Source organism: Aethalodelphis obliquidens, unplaced genomic scaffold (genome assembly GCF_003676395.1).
Source record: "Aethalodelphis obliquidens isolate GAN/ISIS:26980383/991018 unplaced genomic scaffold, ASM367639v1 scaffold15, whole genome shotgun sequence".
Classification (NCBI taxonomy): Eukaryota; Metazoa; Chordata; class Mammalia; order Artiodactyla; family Delphinidae; genus Aethalodelphis; species Aethalodelphis obliquidens.
Window position 1 is genome coordinate 29,574,510 of NW_020837959.1, and position 26,872 is coordinate 29,601,381.

The 26,872-nt window shown below is 42.9% G+C and overlaps 2 protein-coding genes across 12 annotated transcripts in view; one reads left to right on the forward strand and one right to left on the reverse strand.

Annotated features, from left to right (window-relative positions):
- The window catches only part of LMO7 (LIM domain 7), a 200,895-nt gene extending 176,944 nt beyond the window's left edge, over positions 1-23,951 (reverse strand). For 7 of the 11 annotated variants that reach the window (XM_027116060.1, XM_027116056.1, XM_027116061.1 and 4 more), the window contains exon 1: positions 23,626-23,949. In XM_027116060.1, coding sequence (XP_026971861.1) covers positions 23,626-23,724 — 99 coding nt within the window. In that variant the 5' untranslated portion in view covers positions 23,725-23,949. Of the gene's footprint in view, positions 1-23,625 lie in introns of all 11 variants that reach the window. The other 4 variants (XM_027116064.1, XM_027116062.1, XM_027116066.1 and 1 more) reach the window with 3 other exon arrangements.
- Positions 23,952-24,083: 132 nt separating this feature from the next.
- LOC113625469 (proline-rich proteoglycan 2-like) lies at positions 24,084-25,267 on the forward strand. The gene is made up of 2 exons (XM_027116067.1): positions 24,084-24,583; positions 24,903-25,267. Exons 1-2 carry the CDS (start codon positions 24,241-24,243, stop codon positions 25,019-25,021), a joined length of 462 nt encoding a protein of 153 aa, XP_026971868.1. The 5' UTR covers positions 24,084-24,240; the 3' UTR covers positions 25,022-25,267.
- Positions 25,268-26,872: the final 1,605 nt, after the last annotated feature.

Genomic DNA, 26,872 nt, shown 5'->3' on the forward strand with positions numbered 1-26,872 from the left:
TATATATATATATATATATATACACACACACACACACACACACACGATGGAATATTACTCAGCCATTGGACCTAGCGATTATCATACTAAGTGAAGTTAAGCCAGAGAAAGCCAAATATCAAATGAAATAAGTTACACGTGGAATCTTAAAAAAATACAAATGAACTTATGTACAAAACAGACTCACAGACATAAAAAACAAACTTATGGTTACCGAAGGGGAAAGGGGTGGGGGGGAGGGATAAAGTAGGAGTTTGGGATTCACATATACACACTACTGTATGTAAAATAGATAACCTACAAGGACCTACTATATAGCACAGGGAACTCTACTCAATTTTTTGTAATAACCTATAAGGGAAAAGAATCTGAAAAAGAATATATGTATTATATAGGAATATATAATATATATGTATAACTTACTCATTTTGCTCTACTCAATTTAAAAAAACGCTAAAAGATATGGCTATCTACACTAGAGGTAAAAATAAAGTAGGAGAATAACATGTAGGAGGAAGAATTACTGCTGGAGAGAATAATCAAAACTTCTTAGAATAAGGGATTTGAAGTAAACAGCGAGAAGACTAAACATCAAAATACAAGTTTGCAAAACTATCTGTGGCGTTGCATTATTAACTAACTGCGCTCCTGGAGACCCCATACTCCCTTACTGACATTCTAAATTCCATTGACAAAGTACCTGTTATCAGCCAACCCTGCTCCGCACCTGAAAATCCTGACGAGGCATAAGGCATCTCTTCTACTACTCAGGAGGGAGACTCAAATAAAATTTCGAAAACTCCAGGGAATGGGTTTCTAAGGAATCATGACAAACGAATGGAATAATATTTAGGAAACAAAGGTACCTCCTCCTCATGGCACAGCATGTGGCTAACTCGACAACCTCGGGAGACCGAGGTGCCCCTCTCCCATTGGCAAGCAGACAGCTCTGAAGCAAAGCAAAAGTAGTAAAGACAAGACCCTGAGACTAGAAAAGGGGTAAGACAGCAATCACTCGGTCTCCCAGGGCAATAACTGAAGGCACCGTGCCCCATGAGCTGGGAATTTAAGAAGTTGGAAAAAGCAAGAAAGCCAAGAAACAAGAAGTAAGATTGATATTAAAGAGAAGGGCAGAAACAATGAAATAGGAATCCCATCCCCTGCATGCATACCAAAATTAGAAGTAAATAAAATCAAAATTGGTTCTTGAAAACGATCAATAAGGTACACATACCTCTGGATAGTGTGGTGGGATTTAAAATTTTCTTTTTAGAAAGGATAAACTACAATGAGCAAAAAACAGACTAAAATGGAGCAATAAACAAAACTTTAATACAACGTCAGCTCGTTTATTTTTTATTTCCCCCACCAAAATGTAAGTAAGCCCCACGAGGCTAGGGACTTATACCTACTTGTTTGTTGCTGTGTCCCATTAATTATATCACGTGGAACACAGTAAGTGTTCGATAAACATTTTTTCAGTAAATACATAAAGTTTTTTATAAGAATATTACAAACTATTAACTACAATTTGAAAATCTAAAGAGAATGGATATATTCCTGGATTCTCCTGGAAACTTATGAAATGCCAAAATAAAATGCAAGGGCTTCCCTGGTGGCGCAGTGGTTGAGAGTCCACCTGCCGATGCAGGGGATGCGGGTTCGTGCCCCGGTCCGGGAAGATCCCACATGCCGCGGAGTGGCTAGGCCCGTGAGCCATGTCCGCTGAGCCTGTGCGTCCGGAGCCTGTGCTCTGAGGCGGGAGAGGCCACAACAGTGAGAGGCCTGCGTACCACCAAAAAAAAAAAAAAAAAATGCAAGAAGAAATGAATTTTTAATCAGTCCCTCCCTAAAATGGGCCCATTCTTAAATGGTTCAAAATAGAACAGAAAAATGTACTAAAGGAACAAAATATAATGACCATGAAAAATTTAAGACAAAACTGAAGCTCACTAATGTTTATTTTTAAATGGCACTTAATAATCAAGGTTACTTGTGGGTGACAAAAACTTTAGTAATAATTTCTATCCCCAATGATGAGCTCCTATGAATTCGATATTAATTTTACTTTTTTTTTTAAATATAAAATTATACCTGCCTACCAATACTATTTGAAATCAGCACAGGACGAGTTTGTTTTTCTCACAAAAGGTGACAGAAGAGTAATTTGAAACAATCATATCAAATCTCCCTCAAGAAGGGAAGGGAAAGAAGGGTCCTAAAGTCTAACCTTCTTCACAGGGCAGCCCTTAGAAAGGCTGCCAGTGTGCCAGACCTGAACTAAGCTTTTTCATAGCCAACAGAATTGATGCAACCTTTCCAAGAGCCACAGATTTTACATCCAAATGAAAATTGTTGTCTAGGATTTCTCTCCACTGACTACAAACGTTCTAAAGTCTACTAACCACAGGCTAAACATGGCATCTCTGAAACCATAACTATGACAACCAGTTAGTATACAAAATCTGCCTGCATTTACTCCAAAGTCATAATTTAAGAGAAAATGTTACAGTCCAGATTTTGAAATGCAAAAACATCTTTATGCACTAAAACACTCTGAAGTTAAACTTTTAAACATACTGCAAAGGTGAATAACCACTCTGAATTGCTGAATAGATGGTCAAAAACATGACAAATATTAATAATGTATCTATAGAAAGCCTAAGAGATTTTTTTTTTTTTTTTTTTTTTTGGCTGTACACGGGCCTCTCACTGTTGTGGCCTCTCCCGTTGCGGAGCACAGGCTCCGGACGCGCAGGCTCAGCGGCCATGGCTCATGGGCCCAGGCGCTCCGCGGCATGTGGGATCTTCCCGGACCGGGGCACGAACCCGTGTCCCCTGCATCGGCAGGTGGACTCTCAACCACTGCGCCACCAGGGAAGCTCAAGAGATTTTTAAATACAGTGGAGGTGGTAGCATATTAAATATGTACAGCCTTTTTCCCTCTCCTAACTTCAAATCTAAGCCATACATTTCCCCTGGACCCAAAGCTCCAGGCAAGATACCGGGCCCCCGACAAGTAAACAAGGAGTTGTTGCAGGACTGTCTCCCCTTCAGCATGAGAGAATTGGGGGACCAAAAGTGGAAGACCCCAGGGTAAACCTCTGACCAGAGTGGCTCCCAGGGAGAAGTGACCCACAGACAGACCTGAATCCTTAAGGGAACACGGTCAATTTCCACAGGCCCCGGGATGAGAGCAGACAGGGATGTATCCAGACAAGGGTAGAAGAGCATAAAAACACATAAGAGCACAGGAGTTTCTTGCTGGTGTCTCAAGATAGACAGACCAAGGACCCATCAACAGATTCATTGCCCACCACGTGGATAGAAACCACCAAGCCTCCATCATACAAGGAAGCCCAGAAGCTGGACCTGAACTGCAATGAGGAGACAAGGCAAAATAACTACATATCTACGGGGGCCCAGCAGCCAAAGGAAGAATAAACAAGAAAAGTCTTCCCAACTCCTAATGAAACAGAGCTACCGCCAGGCTCAGATGACAACCTGAGCAAAAAACGAGCACTTCAGGAAATTCAAGTCAACACCAAAAAATAATAACCATCCTTTTTGTAACCTAAAAAATGTATAATCCATAAGCTAAAAAAATTAGCGGGTGAATTGAAACGTCAGCACTCCCAAGAGCAGAGGCCTCAAAGAAATGTCTACCACAGAGCAAAATTACAAACAGAGATCATGAGTAGACTTCTGGGAGAGCTGTTGGAGACCTAAATACCAACAAAAGGAGGTGACTAAAGATGGGAGCGATAATTAAACAAATGGAATAAAATTTCACTGAGTTGAATAAAATCTGATATTTTCGGATCAAAATATTACACGAAAAAATATAACAAGCTTCCAGATAAGAACTAGTTACAAAAACTTCTCCCCGACCACATTAGAAATGAGAGGCCTGTGGAACGTCTCTACAGACTTCAGAAGTATGAAGCCTGCAATCTAAAACTCTAGCCAGACAAGAATCATTCATCCATGAGGTAACAGAAAGACATTTCCAGATATGCAAAGCTTCAGAAACGTTTTTACCCAAAATAGGACCTAAGGAAAATATTTGAGAAATTAAGTATATCTAAGCATGTATCAGAGGTCTTGAGATGAAAAAAGAAGAAACAACGGTAGACCAAGATCCTGAGTAATGAGACTGGAATGTATAATAATGTTCAACGAGGACCCTTAAGATCAAAATCCTACAAGGAAAATTCTCAGTCCAGACCTAAAATTGAGCTACACAAAAAGAAAGAGATGGGAATGGGTGAAATCTGCTGGTTAGTTTGTTTGCTCTCACCTCCACCCCAATCTATTCTCTAGCTCCCCCCCACCCCGATCTGATTACACCCCCCTCCTGTCCCCCCTGAGGACTGCATCATGTTGGTTATTTAGCCAACTGGCCTCTGACTGGATTTGTCCAACGAGAAGTGTCAGATGTAGGTGACAAAGAATAACAGAACGATCAGGGTATTATTTTCCCCTGTTCCTTTCCACTGCCTCTCAAGAAACTTCACAACTAAAACTCAAACCTGCCTGTCCTCCTCAATGGCCCCAGATTTGTTTCTTATTGGTTCCCTTACCTCTTTGTACACATTTGTAAGACCTTGCCTTCTTTGAATCATGTGAGTTGTGGTCTGTTTCCTGCTTAGGATCCTGATATACATTCCAAATTTCTTCTTTGGGGAAAGGGTAGAGGATAGTGTATTAATGATAAAAATGAGAAAGGGGTATTTTTCATATGAAAAAAAAAAAAAAAAACCCAGGATCCTGTGTTGTCTTATGATTCTATTACATTCGCCATAGAGAGACCCACCATGGTTGCAAAGAAAAGAAAAAGTACAAAATGAATTTAAATTATTTATTTGCTAACTTTAAGATCACTGTGCATTATGTGATTAGTAAAATCTAATCTAAGTTTATGTTTTATAGAGTATTTTATAAACATCTCTAATAATCCTCAGGTCAAGTTGTGAATTATTTATTGACTAACGATGCCAGAATTACAGGTGTAAATTCACCAGAGTAACAGAAAACTATTTATTGGGCTCTGTCATCAGAGACTTGGAGTACACTCCCTTTAACCACAAAATACCAGCACCATTACACACTGTTTCCAGTGGTACTGATAGCTTTCCTTCTCTGCCCCAGCATTTCTTTCCTCCAGAGGTTACACGTCTAAGTCACCAAGTCGCAGGTCTCATTCAGTAAGGATTTATAGTACCAGTATTATGTGCAAAGCACTAAATTTATTCAACACTTTTTTCTTTCAAGAAAATTCTACTGAGCCATCCTTAAGGGTCCAGGTACTGTACTTGGGCCCTAGGTGGTTTGGCAACTCCTCTCAAGAAGCTTGCAGCATAGTGTACAGCATGGTGACTACACTTAACAATACTGTTTTGTATATTTGAAAGTTGCAAAGACAGTAGATCTCAAAGTTCTCCTCACAAGAAAAAATATCTGTACCTATGTGAGGTGATGGATGTTAACTAAACTTACTGTGTTGATCATTTCATAAAATATACTTAAATCATTGTGTTGTGCTCTTTAAAGTAATACAAAGTTATATGTTAATTATATCTCAATAAAACTAGGAACAGGGCTTCCCTGGTGGCGCAATGGTTGGGAGTCCGCCTGCCGATGCAGGAGACACGGGTTCGTGCCCCGGTCCGGGAGGATCCCACCCACGGAGTGGCTGGGCCCATGAGCCATAGCCGCTGGGCCTTCGCGTCCGGAGCCTGTGCTCAGCGATGGGAGAGGCCACAACAGTGAGAGGCCAGCGTACAGAAAAAAAAAAAAAAACTGGGAACAAATGAAATAAATATTAAATCTTTGGTAAAAAAAGAGGAAGACGCTTGTAGCAAAGACAAACAACTAATTATAACAAGTGAAGTGCCGTTCTCATTTAGGGAAACATTCACAGAAGGGGTGTCACTGGAAGCAACTGTGATGTCGCAGACAGGACAGCAGGACTGAAGCCAGGATTGGAGGTATGGCTTGCTCTTCCTTGGGCAGGTTACTCAGGCTCTCTGATCTTCTGTCCTCTTCTTTGTAGGATGCAGTTATTTGAAGTGACTAGAACCTAGATACTCACGTCAACTTCCTTTTTTTCCCTTAAAGGGCCAAGTTTCCTCAGAGGTGAGTGAAAGAGTGTGCATAAAAGCCAGGCTGTGAAAGGCATGGATGGGGTCAAGATTCTGTCTCTGAACTGAACTAACTGCTACAAAGATGAAGTTTATGACCTATTACTAGCACAGGTATTAGAAAACATAGCAGAAACTGCAACTCATCTGTGGCTTTAGTTTCTTTCTTATGCTCATTTTCTGCTTGTCCTGCATTCACTATCCCTTTATTTGTGATTTAAATTTTGCCTCATTACAGTTTTTGTATTTAAGATTTATACAAGCCCCCTCAATTTAATTTTACAATAAGATAGGATTCTTTAAAAATTTATATAAGGTGGCATTTATTTTACTAGTATGAAATTCACCTAGGCAATAATTATAACCGTCATTCAACCCACGTTTTTCTACTCTTTTATTCTATTGTAGAGACACACACACACACACACACACACACACACACACACACACACACACACAGGACTTCTGCCTGGACACAATGAACTGGCTACACATTTCTCTCCATTGCCTCCCAAAACCTCACCAAAATGACAGCACAGAAATTTAAGGCATTAATCCACAAAGACAAAGGGAATTCAAAAAGAGACAACAGTAGAAGAAAACTGTGAACAAACATTTGGACGTGGAAAGTAGATGGAGGAGTGGTACCCAATCAAACAGAATGGAGGAAATTCCAACTTCAGGACATGCAAAGGCATAGTGCAGAACCAAAGCAGGCAAGTTCCTCCAGAAAACAATCAGAGTCTAGAGGCAACGGGTCCTCCGGGTAGGGAGGGTAGTGAGGAACATGGCCCCATATACAGAAACTGACAGAAAACCTAAAGAGCAGTTAGACAATGATCATCAGAGGTTTAAGAGAAACTTCCAATTTAAAAGAGACCAAAGCCAAAAGGGAAAAAACAGAAAAGGAGCTCGGAAGACACAGACAATGCAGGGAGTAAAGGGGGAAAAAAAATTATAATACCTTCAAAGAGCTAAGACACTAGATTGCAATCATAATAAAGCAAAATGCTACAAAAAAAGGAACAATCAGAAAATAAGTATGGCAGAGATTTCATTGTCAACCTCTTCCTCCTTAGTAATGAAACCGCCATATTGTTGGGAGCAGTTACGTGTCCAGCTACATTTTTCAGACTATTTTGCAGAAAAGGTTGACTGATGAAAAGTTAAGTAGAAACATTTAGGTGGGCTTCCAAGAAAATTCTCCTTTATGACACCAGCAGAACTTCCTATGGGTCTTCAACTTGACCTCCTTAAGGCACATCATAAGCTTGTGCCCCAAAATGGCCCACCCAAATGTAATTTTTCCCCAAAATGCTTCAGTTGTGCAAAGGATTTTAACATCACATTGGCCATTACAAGCACAGAGACGGTGGCTGTACCTAAACTGAATAATGAAACCTTAATTTTAAATGACTTGGTAATAATCAAAGAGCCAGAAACTCATCTGGAGTTTATCAAGCCAAGAAGATTCATTTCCTTACACAAAAAGGATTACTGCACATTGCAGTGTGCTGTCAACCACATTCTTTTCCCAGAAGTGAGGCCAAATTTCAAAAGGATCAGCTATTTGGCAAGTGATACCTTTCAGGACTTACAAGCATTTTCCAAGTCTAAATATGTTTGCAAATTGGCTTAAAAACAAGCAGTTGTATAATGTTATCCTTTGAATAAAACACCTAAAAATGCATTTCCTTTCTTCGTGGAAACGGTAAAAGCTTCTCTTTTCTAAAATAGCTCATTAGGCTCATTTTTAGGATGACATCAAAAAGTGTCTTTATTGGAAGGATCTTACAATTGCCTCTTCCAAACTGAATACAGCAGAAAAGCGAAATTAATGAGATGATTCAAAGACACACACAAAACATGAAAAGTAACTTAAAGGATAAAAAAGACGCATGAAGAACAAAGAATAACTGAAATAACAGTAATGCATAGAGACTTGGAAAAAAAACAATTTATGTGAAAAGAATCTTAACGCACATAATCTACATACCCTTCTCTCTGATCTGAAACTAGTAGCTGAACGGAAGGCAGCAGTGAGGACAGAATATATGGCAGTGTTTTCAACAGTGCAATAAATATGGAATTCTCAAAAAAAAAAAAAATATGGAATTCTCTTCCTTCAACTTAAAAGGTCTCAGGCAGGTCGACTAGCCTTAGATTTATACTGTAGGTCCATTGACAGGAAAGAATCAATAGCAAAGATGTGCTAAAATGAACTTGAGGGTCCCTAGAGAGATGACGATGACAGAAGTATCAGCAAGAAAGAGAATTCAGGGAATTCTCTGTGGTCCAGTGGTTGGGACTTTGTACTTTCACTGCCAAACCCACCAGGGTTCGATCCCTAGGTGGGGAACTGGGATCCCGCAGGCTGTGCAGCACAGCCAAAAAAAAAAAGTAAAAACAAACAAAAAAAAGAAACAGAATTCATGACTCATAAGGCATTTGTTCATTCTAACTTCGAGTCCTTATAAATGAAAGGATTTTTTATCACAGCTTAAGAACAATACAGAAGAACTTAATAAAGACCCATGTTTGAAAACCAGAGGTTAGAATACACAGCAAGTTATCTAAGTGTATTTTGAGATACACACACAGGCACACATGCGCTCACGTACACACACATCCATAAAAATTAGCCATTCCAGGGAAAACCAAAAAAGTCATCAATTAATCATCTGTTTTCTGACTGTATACAGATGCAAGTAGAATACTACTACTAACATGGACACTTTGTTGAGTAACCTACACGTCTCCCAAATTTCTTTTCTTTTTAAACCTTATCACCACCTTGCAACCCTCACTTTACAGTGAGAATTTAGGCCTAGGAATGCTACGTGTCTTGTCCATGTCACACCTTTTACTCTGGGACCTGCCATGTACGAGCTATGCCTATGAAGTACTACCTCAAACGCTGCCACTCTTGCCACTATACCACGCTAAACACAGAAAAGAAACAGACCCAACAGGCCAAAAATGTACACCTTCGTGGCAACGATGTGCATCGATATTTAAAAGTTTTAAACGTTTTATTTCTTTTATTACCATCTGTTTTCTGGTTAATATGACCTTAAGCTTCTTACCGTCACTAAATCAAAACTATTTATATTTATTCTATGGATAAAGAAGATGTGGCACATATATACAATGGAATATTACTCATCCATAAAAAGAAACAAAATAGAGTTATTTGCAGTGAGGTGAATGGACCTAGAGACTGTCATACAGAGTGAAGTAAGTCAGAAAGAGAGAAACAAATACCGTATGCTAACACATATTTATGGAATCTAAAAATTAAAAAAAAAAAGGTTCTCATGAACCTAGGGGCAGGACAGGAATAAAAGACACAGATGTAGAGAATGGACTTGAGGACACAGGGAGCGGTAAAGGTAAGCTGGGACGAAGTGAGAGAGTGGCATGGATATATATACACTACCAAATGTAAAATATCTACCAAATATCTACCAAAATAACTACCAAATATCTATTTTACATTTACTACCAAATGTAAAACAGATAGCTAGTGGGAAGCAGCCGCATTGCACAGGGAGATCAGCTCAGTGCTTTGTGACCACCTAGAGGGGTGGGATAGGGAGTGTGGGAGGGAGACACAAGAGGGAGGGGGTATGGGGATATATGTATACGTATAGCTGATTCACTTTGCTATACAGCAGCAACTAACACACCATTGTAAAGCAATTATACTCCGATAAAGATGTTAAAAAAAAAAAGATATACTTATTCTAAATACTGTAAACAAAGTAACTTTACCAAGTTATTATCAGCTAAAAACCCTGAGGACAAAAGAGACATTTTCCCTGCTAAGGAAACAGGCAATAAATTCAGGAGATTAAAATGATCTTCAGCACGTGAGGGGCACAGATGTCTAAAAGAGAACAGTGTGCTTCAACTTTAGTACTTCACGTAGAGACCACAATGATGCCTTCGGACCTGTCGTCCTAGAGTGTACTTCCCGTAAGTATGAACGGTTTGAACATTTAGTATATGTAAGCTGGGGGTAAGGAGAGGATTTGTTAACACAAGTAAAGAGAATCTAGATTTCTTGAATAGCTCTCCTTACCTCTTCTCTCAGGGCACTCGCACGCCTATACTGAGACTTCCCACAGGATTTCCTGAGGCTTCATTTGGCTCTCACACTAACAAGCCAAAGCTCTATTTTCAACAAGTGAGAGACGTCTCTTGCCAGATTCAATGGCCTTTTTCCATTTTCTTTTCCCTTGATCACTTCTTTTAGTCCTGAACACTGCTGACCATCCTCTTCCTTTCTACCTTTCACGGAACCAACACTCCCTTAGGGTCCCTAACACCCTCCTAGTTTTCTGCCTTGCATTTGGACCACAACCTCTCTTTGCTCTTCCTTTCCTCTTAACAAAAGACACTGACTCCCAAGGCAAGCACCTTGATCTTCTAGGTGATATGGTCTTTCCCCTCCACCGTCCCATTCTGTCCCATGGGTTCCAACATCACCTGACATGACATTCACAGGAAAAAAAAAAATTAACTTCTTTATCCACAATTTGGGCTTGAAATTCTCACTACCTTCAAATAAGCACCTTCCACGCTAAGTAGACTATGAGCTTCTCTGTCCTGCCAACAGAGCAATCCAAGAGGCCCTTGCTCATGCCAGTGACACCGCTACCCAACTCAACTGCCCTGCACACTGTGTTCCATCGTCTTTCTGGTCCAGCTCCAGAAGGACCTTCTCTAAGAGCCTCCAAATGCTTCTCCCATCTCCCCAGAGATATGCTCTCCAACACGTTCACACTTATCCCCATGCTGCCCTGGGACTGTCTCTTCCCTGCCAGGACAAGCCCCAGGAAGAACCACCAAAGCCAGTGCCCAAGTCTCCCCTTCCTCAATACACACACATGCACACACACATGCTGTCTCTAGGCCCGTCTCATCCCAACGGCAGGAAGTTATTCAACAGTATCTACTTACATCTTACTGTGAATTCACATCACATTTATATTAAGTCTAAGCACTTTCTTATGCTTTTTAATTGTGAAATAAGAAAAAAAGAGAGACAGAGGCAGACATATGGAACAGTACAACACAGCGTGTACGTGCCAAAAAAGCAGGTACAGTCATAAAAGAGGAAGAGAAACAGAGGAAGGTGAATGAAATGGTTGAGAGCTTGAGTTCTTCTGATAGAAAAATATAACTTCAAACACTTGTTCTAACAGTATCAGCAGTGCTGGGAAAGAAACTCTACTTCTCTGAGCCGCTCTTTTCTCATCTGTAAAGAAATTATATTTAACAGATGGTAACTAGACTTGTGCTGCCGATCACTTTGCAGTGTATACAGATGTCGAATTATAATGCTGTCCACCTGAAACTTACAGAATAAAAAATTCTATTTATGAAAAGGGAGCTATCACTTAATCCATATGACAGCTAGGAGGAATAATTTTTTAACTTTTTTTTTTTTTTTTTTTTGCGGTACGCGGACCTCTCACTGCTGTGGCCTCTCCCGCTGCGGAGCACAGGCTCCGGACACGCAGGCTCGGCGGCCATGGCTCACAGGCCCAGCCGCTCCGCGGCACGTGGGCTCCTCCCGGACCAGGGCACGAACCCGCGTCCCCTGCATCGGCAGGCGGACTCTCAACCACTGCACCACCAGGGAAGCCCAGGCATAATTTTTTTAAATCACATTAAGAGAAAGTCGCTTGCATAAAAACAGACAAAAAGTTTCAGCTTCCCTTTTTCCCTCATTTCTGAATGACGCTCTTTTGGAAACCTGCGCTTCTCGGCTTTATGTGCCATCTCAGAATGATTCCTGAAAAAAGTGGTATAAAGTGCAACACTGGGAAAGCGTGAAGTAGACTCAGATGTCTGAGATGGGACAGAAGGAAGTGTTTCTGTTCTCAAATTTTTAATTATTTTCTTTTGTTTTTGAACAAGGTAAAGCTATTTTCTTCTGCTCTGTCTCCAGTTAGCTCCTGGGGATGGTCCACGCTCAAGCTGGAGGACACCAGTCAGGGAGTTGTAAGATCTTTTTCATGACTAAAACCCAGAGTTTCATGACGATGCATTGTCCCCAGTGCAGGATATTCAGCTAAGGAGGCTCATCTTCAAATTTTCTAGGATGTTCTTACCTTATGATACTTGCTTACCTTTGGGCATCTTTACAATTGGTTGAGCAAAGTCAATTTTACATGGTTGAAACTTGTTTCTTAAAAACATGCTTTGAACTTGCTCAATCCAGAACGGAACTTGAACAAGAAAAACAAAACCAACAAAACCCTAATATAACAAAACCAACTTGTCTTATTGAGGGAAGCACAGCCTGAAAGTCAGTCATATCAGAGTGAGAAAGACATCAACTGTAAAGAATTAAAAGACATTTGTTCATTCATCCATTTATTTATCCATTTATTGAGTGCCTACTAAATACCTGGCACTATTCAAGGCTTGAAAACAAATCAAAACACTCATATGCTTGTGGGAGTAACAGCCAAACCAAAAAATATATCATACAACAGCAAGTGATGATAAGTGCTATGAAATATAAGAGTCTGGGGTCACAAGGCTGATTATTTTATAGAAAGGGAGACAGGGGGCTTCCCTGGTGGCGCAGTGGTTGAGAGTCCGCCTGCCGATGCAGGGGACACAGGTTCGTGCCCCGGCCCGGGAAGATCCCACATGCCACAGAGCACCTGGGCCCGTAAGCCATGGCCGCTGAGCCTGCACGTCCGGAGCCTGTGCTCCGCAACGGGAGGGGCCGCAACAGTGAGAGGCCCGCGTACCGCAAAAAAAAATAAAAATAAAGAAAGGGAGACAGGGAGGAGGAGGTATCATTTAAGCTGAGATCTGAATAGGTGAAGGAAATGCTTTCATGCAGAAGGAACAGCAATGCTAATGTCCTAAAATAAAAACCTTCTTTGCACATGTAAGGAATAGCAGGAAGCCAGGATGACTGAAGCATGGCAAGCAAGATGGAGAGTGGGAGCAGAGAGGAGATAGGCAAACAGGGAATAGGTCATGTGGGGACCTGGAGACCATGGGTTAAAAACTCAGATTTTATTCTCAATGTAATGGTAGCCATTGTGGAGGGAAGAGAGGGCAAGAGTTGAATGTACAATCTCTGGTTCACTTTTTTAAAGAGGAACCTGGCTGTTACTTTGGAAGCAGGGAGGTGATGATGGACATGGTAAGAGGTGGTCAGATTCTGGGTGTATCTGGAGATATAGCCACTTGGATTTCTTGACAGACTGGACGTGGGGTGTGATAAAAATAGGAGGCAACAGTGACTTCGAAGTTGGGAACCTGAGCAAGTGGGTGAACGGTGGTGCCATTTACTAAAATGGGAAACATTGAGGGGATGAGTAGGTGGGTGGGAGCGAGGGAGAGGAACTAAGAATTTTGTTTTGAACAAAGTGTGATGTGCCTATTTGACCTACAATTGGAAATCTTGAGACTGTGTGTGTGTGTATACACATACATATATGAGGGGAGTGTTAGACACAATGTCAGGGTCAGGAATATAAACGCGGAAGCTATCAGCACACAGAAGGTGTACAAAGCTATGGATCTGATAACACCCGCAAGGGAGAGGTTGTAGACAAAGAAGAGACGACATGGAAAGATGAATGAACCCCAGGGTACTCTAATATCTACCCAAATAATTAGGATTCAGCAAAGGAAAATCAGAAATATCAAGTTAAATGGGAGAAAAACCCAGAGGGCAATTGAAGGAAATGTTTCAAGAAGGAAGGTGTGGCCAACTATGTCTGACGCTACTGATAGATGGACGATATTTTTTCAGGCAATAGGGTAAAATTCCAAATTGATTAGACACCACTCAAGAAGTAAAGGTAAAATGCTTGTTTATCTTCTCCTTCCTCAGGTAGAATGAGAGACCTCAAACTCTAATGAGAAAGTTTGTAACAAGGTTGGTAACAACCACCCTTCCTTTGAATATTATGAAATGGTGATATAATAAATCAGGTATTTCCTTCCTAGCTCAGACACCTAAGTCAAATTTAAATCTAGTCAAGAATGCAGAATCTTTGATCATGATCTTGGCTTCAGTCCTTACAAGTCTAAAACACTAACTAGAAAGTATCCTCATCAAAAATACGAAATATATTTCAAAGCACTATACAGTAACAGACTGTACAATTTTGGTATACCATGTACTACTTAAAATCAGGTAGTATAAGAGAAAAAATTGGGAATTTTATAAATTGTTTAGAGAAGAAACTAGTTAGATGTAATTTATCTCCTACTCTAGTACAAAGTATAACTCAGTGTCATCATATAACCATGTTTCCGTTTTGTAACACTTTCAAGGGTTTATGGAGCACTTAGATACGCCAGAACATACAAACCTAAAGTCTGCAATTGCTCAAGGGTGTCTGTTAGCAACGCTGTAGCTTACATAATATTCGATCACGAGCTTTCCAGGCACTAACATCACAAGACAGAACCTGTTGTGTGTGGAGGACTTGTCATAAACAGAAAGCAGCTAATCTCACAGCTTTAGGTGGAATGAAGACTGACAGCCCATTCTCTTCCTGATTTATAAATCCTTCACCACGATTTACCGACCGGTGTCCCTCTTGGACAACAGCATATACTGATTAAGTCAGATTGCTTGGGTTCAAATCCCCAACCACCACTTACTAGTTCTAGTGTTTCCTTGAGCAAATTATTTTACCTCTCACCCTTCTTTTTCCTCATCTGGAAACACACACACACACACACATATTTGGGTAATAACAGTCCTTCATTATAAGAGCATGTGGGTATGATGCTCTAGCCACATGTCTTCCACATAGTTAAAAAAAATAACTACTAGTTGCTTAATTGTCAGTTACTTACCTACTCTTGGAAAACCTTCACTAGGCGGTAACCCACCATTCAAGTCAGTCCATTCTGGTGTAGGACAGCTCTTTATTTATAGAAGGGTCTTTAAAATACTTGAGTCAAAAGTCTCACTGTGCTCAATCAGTTATTACCAGTTCTACCCTCTAAGCCCACAGAAGACTTTTCTATTCTCTCTCCTTAAGACAATCCCCCAGGTACTTAAAGACAGATGTGATGTCTAGGGCTGCGCACTATCACCTAAACACACGTAAGCACCAAACTGAGCATCCTGTACCCGGGAATTAGAACCAGGCTTTGAGAAGCCTAGCAGGGAGGATTTTACAGTCTTTGAAAAGGCTGTTTATGGGGCCATGTGGCGATTCATCTGTAAGTGGCAGAGTGAGTGTGCTAAACCTGTTTTCAAAGCTGTGCATATATGACAGGTATCATCCTTGTTAAAGAGCTCTGAGTACATCAAAAGTATTTTTAAAGAAACATACCCAAAAATTACCTTTGGAAACAGTAAACACGGGTACAACACATAGTTTATCATTTCCTCGGGCTCAGATACATTTTTGACAGTTAACAGATTTAAGGAGATCTACAGACATCAATTAAATCAGCCAACCTTTTGACTGGACACAAAACTTTCATTTGTTCAACAAGAACCTGCGAACTGTCTGTCAGGGACTGTAGAGCACAGGAACAATATGGACAATTCAATCTGCAGATAATAGATGTAATAGATAAAAGAGTTCACCGACAATCGATTTCTCCGAACTAAAAGAATCAGGTAAATGTGCTGATGTTGCTTGGGTTTTCTTAACTAACGTTGTCAAAACTAGTGCTTTTCTAAAACTCAAATGCTGTTATGTTGAGAAGTAATTTTGAAAGGAAGCAGGAGATAAAAGGAGCCAGTTAGGGCTTCCCTGGTGGCACAGTGGTTGAGAGTCCGCCTGCTGATGCAAGGGATGCGGGTTCGTGCCCCGGTCCGGGAAGATCCCACATGCCGCAGAGTGGCTGGGCCTGCGAGCCATGGCCGCTGAGCCTGCGCGTCCGGAGCCTGTGCTCCGCAACGGGAGAGGCCACAACGGTGACAGGCCCGCATACCGCAAAAAAAAGGAGACCAGTTAGCCTCAGTAGAAATCCCTGACCACCCAAAGCCCTCTGGGCATCCAGAGACAGAGCGCCCTGGAGCACCGCAGAGAAGGCCAAGAGCCCAACAGGTTAAACGAATCGCACACTTCCTTCCACACACCGGGGAAATTCTTCCCCTCTCAGCCTCGGAGAAGCTTCAAGAATTCCTCAAAACAGCCAACTGTTCCATTCTTTATCTCATAATTGTGTTCAGAACTCAACGGGCCTATCTCCAAACAACCCAAAAGCAAAGTGAGACAACTCAGGGGACGCTTCCTCAATGGCCCTACCCTGGCCTATGAACTTAGAGACTTACGTCACCAGGCCAAGGGCCCTCTGAGCCTTTTGCGATCTCATTTAGAGGAGGTAGAACCCTCCCTGTTTCAGCTTTACCCTTCCTCACTGGAGAAAACCCAATGAGTCATCGGTTAGACAAATGTTTAACATCATTAGTGACCTAAGAAAAAGTAGAATGCACATCTTTCATCTATTTATTTAGAGGGAAAATGCAAATGACAATTTCTAATTCTGGCCAGAATAATGAAAGGCTGGGGCCCCCAGCCTCTGCTCATGGCTGCAAATTAGCACAAAGCTTTCACAGAGTGACTTGATGATGTGCATCAAGAACCAAAACATCGGGCTTCCCTGGTGGCGCAGTGGTTGAGAGTCCGCCTGCCCATGCAGGGGACACGGGTTCGTGCCCCGGTCCGGGAAGATCCCACACGCCGCGGAGCGGCTGGGCCCGTGAGCCATGGCCGCTGAGGCTGCGCGTCCGGAGCCTGTGCTCCGCAACGGGAGAGGCCACAGCAGTGAAAAGCCCGCGTACCGCAAAAAAAAAATAAAAAGAACCAAAAAATCATTCATTTCCTTTGGCCCAGGGATTTCATTTCTCTAGCCAGTTCAAGAACACTCTGTTTTATTAAAGGTACAAGTTCCTAGTATTTTCCCCCACTTTAAGAAGAGGTCCACTTCTAGCTTTCAGTGTACCAGTACACTGGAAGGATCCAGAATGACTGACACTGCTAGAATCCTCCCACTTCCTCAGGAAATACCTTGTCATATCTGTTTACCCTTCCTGGAATCAAGCTATTCTAACAGCATCTCTGCCCTGGTTCCTCTCTGTGTGAATCAGTTCCTTCCCAAGAGAATTCTGTGAACGCCCTCATCTCTCACCGCCCCTCCTGTCCTAGGATCCTTTCTTATTTGCTAAATAAAGAGGATGTTTAAGAAATAGGAAGATGCTGCATAAAGAAAAAAGAAACAAACTGACATCAAGACACCCCTTGGCTGCTCACAACTGCCCTGAGAAATCTATGATGCTAGAAATCTGAAGAGTGGAGAGGTAAAGACTGATGTGCCCTTCTGGAAGGAAACGTTCTTGAGTGGTAAAAATATTCAATAAGTTGATTGGGGTGCTGGGTACACGGGCCTATACATTTGACAAAAAGGTATATCCTGCAACTCTACACTGAAAACCTATGCATTTCACTGCATGCAAAGGTTACTTGAACAAAAATAAACTACTCTGGGGCTTCCCTGGTGGCGCAGTGGTTAAGAATCTGCCTGCCAGTGCAGGGGACACGAGTTCGAGCCCTGTTCTGGGAAGATCCCACATGCCGCGGAGCAACGAAGCCCAAGCACCACAACTACTGAGCCTGCACTCCAGAGCCCACGAGCCACAACTACTGAGCCCATGTGCCACAGCTACTGAAGCCCGCGTGCCTAGAGCCCGTGCTCCGCAACAAGAGAAGCCACCGCAATGAGAAGCCTGCGCACCACAACAAAGAGTAGCCCCTGCTCGCCACAACTAGAGAAAGCCCACACGCAGCAACGAGGACCCAACGCAGCCAAAAATAAATAAATTTTTTTTAAATATAAAAGATAATAAATAAAAATAAATAAATAAACTACTCCAAGCAACTCCTGAAAGTTGTGCTGTATGCAACCTCAACATCTCTCAACAAATTACAAAGTCACAATGCTCTAGCTCAGGGGGCAAAGGTGTTAGCCCCACTCCAGCCTCGACTCAAGTGCTGCCTCCTCTGTGAGCTCAGGCTGCCTCCCAGATGCCATCACTATACACGGGGCAAAATTCCATCAGAGCAATTATCTGATGGCACTGCAGGGTCTGTTTGCATGTCTGCTCCTCACGGGGTGCACTCTGTCTGGAGGTCCTAGAAAGATACTAAAGAATTGGCAGTTGAATCAGCAAGCCCAGCAAGTGCCTGGTACAGAGTAGGCACTTCATAGGCATTTTCTGGATAACAGAACGACTGAATGTAAGTCCCCATGAGGGGAACCAGTAACTAAAAGGCAGGAGTAGAGTGACATCTCTCAGGAACAGGGTTGGGGCAGAAGAGGAAATACTGCGTAAATAGGTAAGTACACACTGGCACCCAGATGAACGCGTATCTTGTAGCTGGTCCCAACCAACTGCCAAAGCAACAAGCTCAGCTTTGGACTCTGATGCACATTTCCACTGGGAGAAGGAAAGAGTCCTGGTCCTTAGGTTTCATTAAAGCTCCAGCCTTAGGATTGTACATTCACTCAACACGTGTTTACCTGGCACTGTGCCAAATCCTCAAGCAAAAGACAAGCTATTGTTCCTGCCCTCAGTTAGCGCCTAGTCTAATACAGAAGAATGCTTGTAACTATACCACAGAGAGCAAAAAAGAAAAATCCATACAAGCAATCGTGATAAGGAAGGAATGGGTGGGGTGGAGGCTTGGTGGCCGAGAAAAGGCTTCACGTAAAGCTTGACTGTAGAGCCCAAGCATGGAAGAATGCAGAGGAGCAACACATATTAGGTAAACAAGGAATAGCAGGCATTCCACACACAACAGCCTGGAGGTGAGAAAACAGCACCCTGTGTGGGGCGGGGAAACACAAGCAAGGATTAGGGAGCACTAATTCCTTTACAGTCAGCATCTCATTCAACTGGCGTAAGCACCACTGGAGGCTCAAGGAAGAACACTGACTGAGGCCTACAGTATTTAAGAAGCTGAGCCAGGACCTGAACAATGATTTGATTCCAAAACGGTGCTTTGGGGTTTTTTTCAGCTTTATTGAGATTTAATTGGCACACAGCTTGGTATGAGTTAAAGGTGTACCACCTAACAATTTGACATATATTGTGAGATGTTTACCACAGTAAGCTCAGTCAACATCCGTCTCCTCATAGAGTTACAAAAAACTTTTTTCCTTGTAATGAGAACTTTTAAGATTTACTCTCTTAGTAACTTTCAAATATACTGTAGAGCAGTGTTAATTGCAGTCATCATGAATTGGATGAAGGTGGTCAAAAGGTACAAACTTCTAGTTATAAAGATAAATAAGTTCTGGGGATATCTGTACAAATCTGTGTTTTTAATGTCTATGCTATCTGGCAACTATGCAAATAGTAATGGAGAAAATGAGCAAAAAATAAAGACAGATATACAGACGGAGACCAGACTGTAAAGGGCTGTGAATGCTACACTTCACAGCTTAATGTAAATGCGGACTTTTAAAATCTTTTCATGGCTTCTCAGAAAACAAAAAACAAAATCAGGTTTATATTCTGAAAAACTAATTTTAATTGCAACAGCTAGTGTAAGAATTGCTTTCTAACATTTAAAATTTTAAACAAAGTTTTACCATCAGAGTCTTCAAGTTTAATATCTGTTAATTGAAATTATATATAATTACCAGAAATGCTTCTATGAATTCAGTAACATTTTCAAATGCATTGGTATCTTGTCTGTTTACGTCGCTCTACATCCATTTGAAAAGCAACAGTACAAATCATAAGACCCTCATTTAGTCTATTGACAACACTGGTATGCACTGAGGATTCAAGTGCACCCAGCAAACCTTTTCACGCCAGACCACAGGTTGGAAACCACCAGTAGAAGGGATGCAGTTTACAGAGAAAGAGGGAAACCACTTAGGGGAGTTTTGTAAATATCAATGGGGGACCCACAGAGTGCGATTCTTTAAAAATTTAGCACTAAACGCAAACAAAAGTGATGACCAGCACACAACTCCCAAAGGACAAAAATGGGGCAGGTGGAGAAACAGACCAGTTGGAAGTAACTGGGGAAGGATTCATATTCTGGCGCCAGGCATGGCAATGAGCTCAAGTTGGCATCCCTTTGGTCCTTCTACAGGGTGACAGTGATACTGAAAACTTCGAACACAGAGATAACAGGACGGGCAGGTGAGCAGGAAGGTGTTGAATTAAGTTAGCCTGATCCGCTCCAGTCATAAAAATTACTACTGTGTTTAAACCTCAACCTAGATAGGAACATTAAGTCACAGACTGGAATGGGTGACCAACCAATGCAATGAGCAATATACTCAGTTTTCAATTTCATTGGTATCTTGTCTGTTTATCACAGGTTTTTAAATGCTCCATAAACAGAGGGACAGAGGCAACTATTAGGTACAGAAAATTAAAAGGTGCTGAAGAAAAGGACTAAAATTAGAGGGTCCAGGCTGCATTTTCTACCAGTTCCTCTCCCACTCCATGACCTTGCTAGAATCAAGCTTCCCCTCTGCCTCTGCCTTCAAACCATTACATTATTTGGCTTTCAACCCGTGTTTAATCATAAACTAGCTCAATACATTATTAATATTCCAAACCACATTTCCAACCAGATAATAATCCAATATCATGATGTTGAATTACCTTAAAAGGTTATGTTCCTACATTTGTTTTGATTTCAAATATGAAACTAACCAGAAGTATATGTACACTTTTAAATATCGAAGAAACACTTTGAAATAAACAAAAAGAGTCATGAAATGACAATAATTGGCAGAATAACAAGCACTAGCCCTCACCTTACCCTTTCTCCTCCTCCCAGAACAAAACAAATTTAAGACTTTAACTTTGGTTGTGGGAATAATACATTAGTTATTTAAAATCGCTGACGGAGAATGGAAATGGCAAAGACATACGGCCATGGACTCTGGTCATCTTTCAAAGATGTACAAGGTTATCGGGGTTTTCTGACCTTGGGTTGGTCAAAGCTGCAGCTGAGAATAAAGGTAGCAGATTATATTATATGCATATTACATACAATACATATAATATGTATATTATAGTATATAATATATTAATGTATTTATTTGTGTTATATGTATATATATATAAACACATATATGAATGATATAATTCACATAATATAATACATATATGCCTATATATGTGTACTGTGTATATATAAAAATATATATATATATGAATGAACCACTTATGCTTCAATGTATGTAGAAGAAAATATGATAGAAATGGAAAAATGGAGCAAAACTATTAGTAAGCAGAAGAAAGATTTACACTATAATCTTCCTTGCTTTCCAAAGTAGTTTATAAATACACTTTGGAATCAATATTTTATCCTCAAATTAGGGGTTCTCAGGGTTAAGTGGTTGTGGAATGAGACACTCATTCACTCTGCTTCTTTTGGCAAGAGCGATATTTTAAAATATGTGCTCTGGTTATAAAGGCAAAGCTAAGGAGACAGATAAATTTGGACACTAACTGGAGAAATAACATAAACCTAACAGTGAACACAATGCTGTCACTTCAATGTCCCAAGTATACCAAAAGTATATGTGAATATGTAAATTATTCACATATCTTCAATGAACGTACTGCCTCGCTCCCTGTGGCACTAGGGGGAAAAAGTCACTTGATTTTAATTTCATGAGAGTTAACCATATTAAAATTATATGGCAAAGCCTTTAGAAAGATTTGGCTTTCTGCTAATGATGAACAAAGCACTCTACAGAGTTGCCAAATCATTGCTGACAAACACTTTTAGGTGGAGTGGGATGGTGGTGGGAAGATGAGCACATTTACCGTGCACACGGGGTATCTTTTATCACAACACACCTCCCCAGAGTTTATTAGATACAAATATCTCACAGAAGTCTCCAATTATAAGCAAGCTATCACACACAAAAAAATGTTTGGATTTCAAATATCTGTATACTGAAAAAGGAAAGGATGTGAAATCATCCATATTCACAGATTCCCTGAAGCAAATACAGAACTTGCAGATACAAACTCCACACAGGAGGCCTGTATGGCCAAAAAAGTATCCCCATATTTCTTCCCTTCTCCCTCTCTCCATCTCAACATTCAAACACAGAAGGGCAAGTTTGAGTTCTAAAATTATGCAGTATACATACTGCTAATGGAAAATTACCTTTGGAAGCCTTGACTTTTCAAGGTTTATGAATGGGGGAAGTTATTTCCCTTAACTACATTGCTGGAATTTTTCCACTCTCATTTCAATTCAGAATACAGTGTTTATTCTTCTCCCAACCTCCCCACGCGCTCCCCTCACCCCGTTCTAAGTCACCTTCAAACCAGCTCAAGTTTCAGTACAAAAAGACGGCAAAGCTAATTTCTTAGACGCCCCCCATCTCCATCTCCCGCCACTGTCTAGTGGGTAATGATACATTCACTTTCCTTTAGCGTGAAAAACATAACATTTAAAGTTTATCTTTTTTTCCCCCACATACATAATTTACTTCTTTAAGGAGAAATGAATTGTTTTAAAGTACTGTTTGCTTTGGGATTCTTGAATATTTTGTTTTTCCATGGAATAACCTTTAATCCTAATTTGAATTTTTACATACGCTGAGAAGACCAGCACGTGGCATCAATAACCCTTAAATGACTGCAAGGCTGGTAAAGGCAATACTTTTGGTTCCTGATTCACATCTGCTCCAAAGACTTCTTTAGCATCATTATAAAAGTCATCTTTTTCATCCAATAATAAAACGGCTAGAAGTCCTGGTGTTAACATTCTACAGACAAACGTAACCCTAATGCGTTGATCAAGGAACTTCCAAGAGACCATCTCCTTTTTAACGGCAAAGAGGGGAATGGAAGATCTCCTCCCTGAGGCACAGCTGGGAAACTAACAACCCTTGAGTAAGTGATTTCAGGATATCTTAGTCTTATCAATGCCGACTTTGGAAAACGTACGCGCCTTGACTCACACACCCTGGGCTCCAGAAGCTGCCTCGGAGAAAGCATCTCTCCAGGTGCGCCACAGGTGTCTAACCTCCTCCATCCGCCCTCCCACACAACACACAATACGCTGCCCAAGCAGGTATGTTTCAGGCATTTCCACTTCTAGCCACCCCAAAGAAACGCTCCCGAGGACCCTGGGCCGTCTCTGCCCAGCAGGTACATCCCAGGCGTCCTGGCACGGACGTGGGCTGCTCCACAGAGATGCGCGGTCCCCAAACCCGCGGGGCCAAGCTCTCGACTCTGTCCTGGCAGAGGAGATCCGGGGAAGCCAGCGAGACCGTCGGCGGGGAAGGCAGCGCTAAGCTTCGCTGGACGTTAAATCATAGGAGGCGCAGAACTTGCAAAGTCCCCCAAACTGCTGAGCGAACCAGCCTGAGGCGCTGCGCAAGCTAAGGTCCAGGAGGCGGCTGAAAGCAGAGTGGCGGGAGCGGCCGCAAGGCCGCCAACTCTTGCGGAAAGAAGAGGAGTAAAGGCACTCACCTCCACCCATCTCTGGGCCTCGGCGAACGCTAGGGCACAGTCGGCCTCCGCCTCCTCCATCACTTCCAGAACTAGGGGGAGAGGGGGAGAGAGAGACATAGTGGGTGCGCGGAAAGGCGGGAGTGCCGCGCGCGTCCGGCCCGCTGCTCCGGCCTCTCTCCGGCTGCAAGACGCCCGGACTCTCTGACCCTTTGTTGCACCCTGCAGTTCGGTAAAGTTTCGAACCCACGAGAACTTGAAGCCGGGGCTTTCTCTAAACTCCTGAAAACGCCGCGGAGACCCAGGCAGAGCGCGGGAGGCGGAGAGGGCTACCAGAGGCGGCGCGCAGCACCAACCCAGAGGACTGTTTGGACTTCAAAAGTGGCTGCGCGGCCGCCGCCCTCCCGGAATGCCCCGCCCCCGCGCACCCCAGCCGCCCACCCCCGGCCGGCCAGCCAGCCGCCGCTTCCGTCCTCCCCACCCTACCCCCCGCCGCGCCCGGGGGCTCCCGGCCGCAGCGGCCTTTGTGGTCGGACAGTCTGGCCCAGGGGATGCCACCGTCCGCCAGGAGGCCGTGGCCCGGGCCACGCACCCGCTCCCGCGCCACCCGCCGGACCGCGGCCCCGCCCGGAGGAGATGCGCCCCCGCGCCCGCATCCTGTCCGCATCCTTCCCGCCTCCGGCCGCCTGGCCGCCTTCCCTCTGCCGGGGCCCCAGGAAGAGGCGCCCCCAGGGCTCGCGGCCGCCCGGCCCGCCTGACATACCAGGAATAGCTGCTCACAACTGCACCTTTCCCAGCCAAGAAACGTCCCCCGCGGTGGAGCGCGGCCCAGCCCGCCGCCCTCACCTGCGGCCCGTCTTCGCAGCGCGCCGCTCCCTCTCCGGCGGAGTCCGCTGCGCGCCCGCCCCGCCGCCAGGTGAGGACGTCCGCACTCCCAGGTCTCCGCCCCCTGCCGCGGCCAGAGCTTTCCTGGCGGCAGGTGAGGGTAGTGGCCTTGGCATGTGCGGCCCATTTCCCCCAGCCTGGGCCAGCCCCTCGCCTTTTCGCTTCCAGGTGGGTGAGGTGGAAGATACCTGCCACTCAGGCCCCATCCCTCCGCGAAGGGTCGGAGAGGAGGGGAACCCAGCGTTCCCCCGCCCTCACCCTGAGCGTCACACCCGCCACCCTGCGTGGTCTGGGAACACTTAGGGAGCAGTAAGGTGACGGGTTACTCACCATCCGCAGGGGGCCTGGGTAGGTGCGCAGGACTGGAGGGTCGGAGGCTCAAGGGTTGCCTTACGCGGGTTCTTTTCCCACAGAAATCAGATCTCCGGAAAGGAACCTGCTCGTCTGTCTAGGCTCCCTGGAATCTCGCTTCATGCTCCTGAAGCCCTATCCGGGCCCACACGTTGATGTTGTCACTGTTGGAAGAAGATAAAGATCGATTCTTACTCCGGTAAAGGAAGCCATACCTTTTTTTTTTTTTTTTTTTTCCTGGTTGATCCTCTTTATGATGCAAAACGACGTCAAAGAGCACAGAGACTAGTATAATGGATAGCTAAAACCTAGTTTTGCCTTATTTACCTCATCACATTTTCTGCTGAAAATATACATATTTCCTACTTAAAGATAAATATTTCAGGGCCTCCCTGGTGGCGCAGTGGTTGGGAGTCCGCCTGCCAATGCAGGGGACACGGGTTCGAGCCTTGGTTCGGGAAGATCCCACATGCCGTGGAGCAACTAAGCCCACAGGCCACAACTACTGAAGCCCGCGCGCCTAGAGCTCGTTCTCCGCAACAAGAGAAGCCACCGCAATGAAAAGCCTGTGCACCGTAACCAAGAGTAGCCCCCGCTCGCCACAACTAGAGAAAGCCCGCGCGCGGCAAAGAAGACCTAACGCAGACAAAAATAAATAAATAAAATAAAATTTTTTTAAAAAGATATTTCCTCTCTATTATAATATACATCTCGTTCTTTAAAGAACGCTTTTCTACATAACCATATTACCATTTTCACACCTAACTAAAGCTAACCTTAATTACTTAGTATTAATATATGCCCAGTCCAGATTCAAATTCCTCCAATGGATTCCAAAATGTCTTTTACAGCTGACTTAGACCAGAATTCAAACAATAACCACACATTGCGTTCGGTTACCTCATTTTTTTTTTAGCCTAGAATAGCCTCCTCCTTCTCTCCCACTCTACCCCCTCCCCCTTTTTCGAATGACATTATCTTCTTAAAAAGAAACCAGGCAGACTTCTAGATTTGTCTTATGGCTTCTTTGTGGTGTGTTCAACATATTTCTCTTCCCTCACTATTTCTTGTTACCTAGAAGTTAGATCTAAAGGCTGGATTAAACTCATTTACACTTCTGAATAAAGATTTCACCAGCATCCTTCCCGATTGGGGTGACTTCTGGAGGAATTTGTTATGTTTATTTTCATCCAACCCTTTTTTCACTGGCGTTGTCTGTAATCAGTGGGTCTGTTTAGAAGTGCTCACAGTTGTTCCTGCTAAAGTGGGAAACGGTCGACTGGATCATCTCTTTGCCTCCTGACGACACCATGATCAGGACAAACCCAAAATGAGGAGGAAAGGATAAACGAAACTAGGAAGAAATTTCTTTCCGGCTATTTAAGACCTGTTCTATTAAATATTTAGTGAGCACATTATATGTGTAATGTGCTGGGTATCATAAGTGTTACAAAAATTTTTAAATTTTAGACAGTGAATCCTATGGACTTCCAACCCAGTAGAAAGACAGACATTCTGCAAGCTTCATGAGTGTTACTGTTACTACAGTTGTTTTATATATATATACTATACCATTTAAAGCTACTGCTGTGTCACTTGACTTACAGCTTTGGGGGCAGCAGCCCAGGATGGCAAGAAGTGCACAGGCTTGGGAACCTGTATGACTAAGGTTACCAGGTTACCAAATTCTGTGAGCTTCAATTTCCTCACCTGAAAAATGTGGTGATAATAACTACTTCGAAGGGTTCTTGTGAGAATTAAATGTGATGGTGTATGTAAAAGCCAAGGGCATTGCTCGGCATGGAGCAGGCACTCAATAAATGATGGTTATTTCCCGTTCGTCTCTCTCTAACAGTAGTGTGTCAAATATGGATTCTTCCTAATAAGTGGGAATTTCATTTATTTGCTCAAATACTCACAGGGAAAGAGCTGTAGGGTACTGCAGATTCTGTTTCAAGTCAGCTCAAGCACCAGCCATTTCTGTCACTTCAGTGTTGCAGATTTACAACTCACGAGACCGAAATCCGGTTCT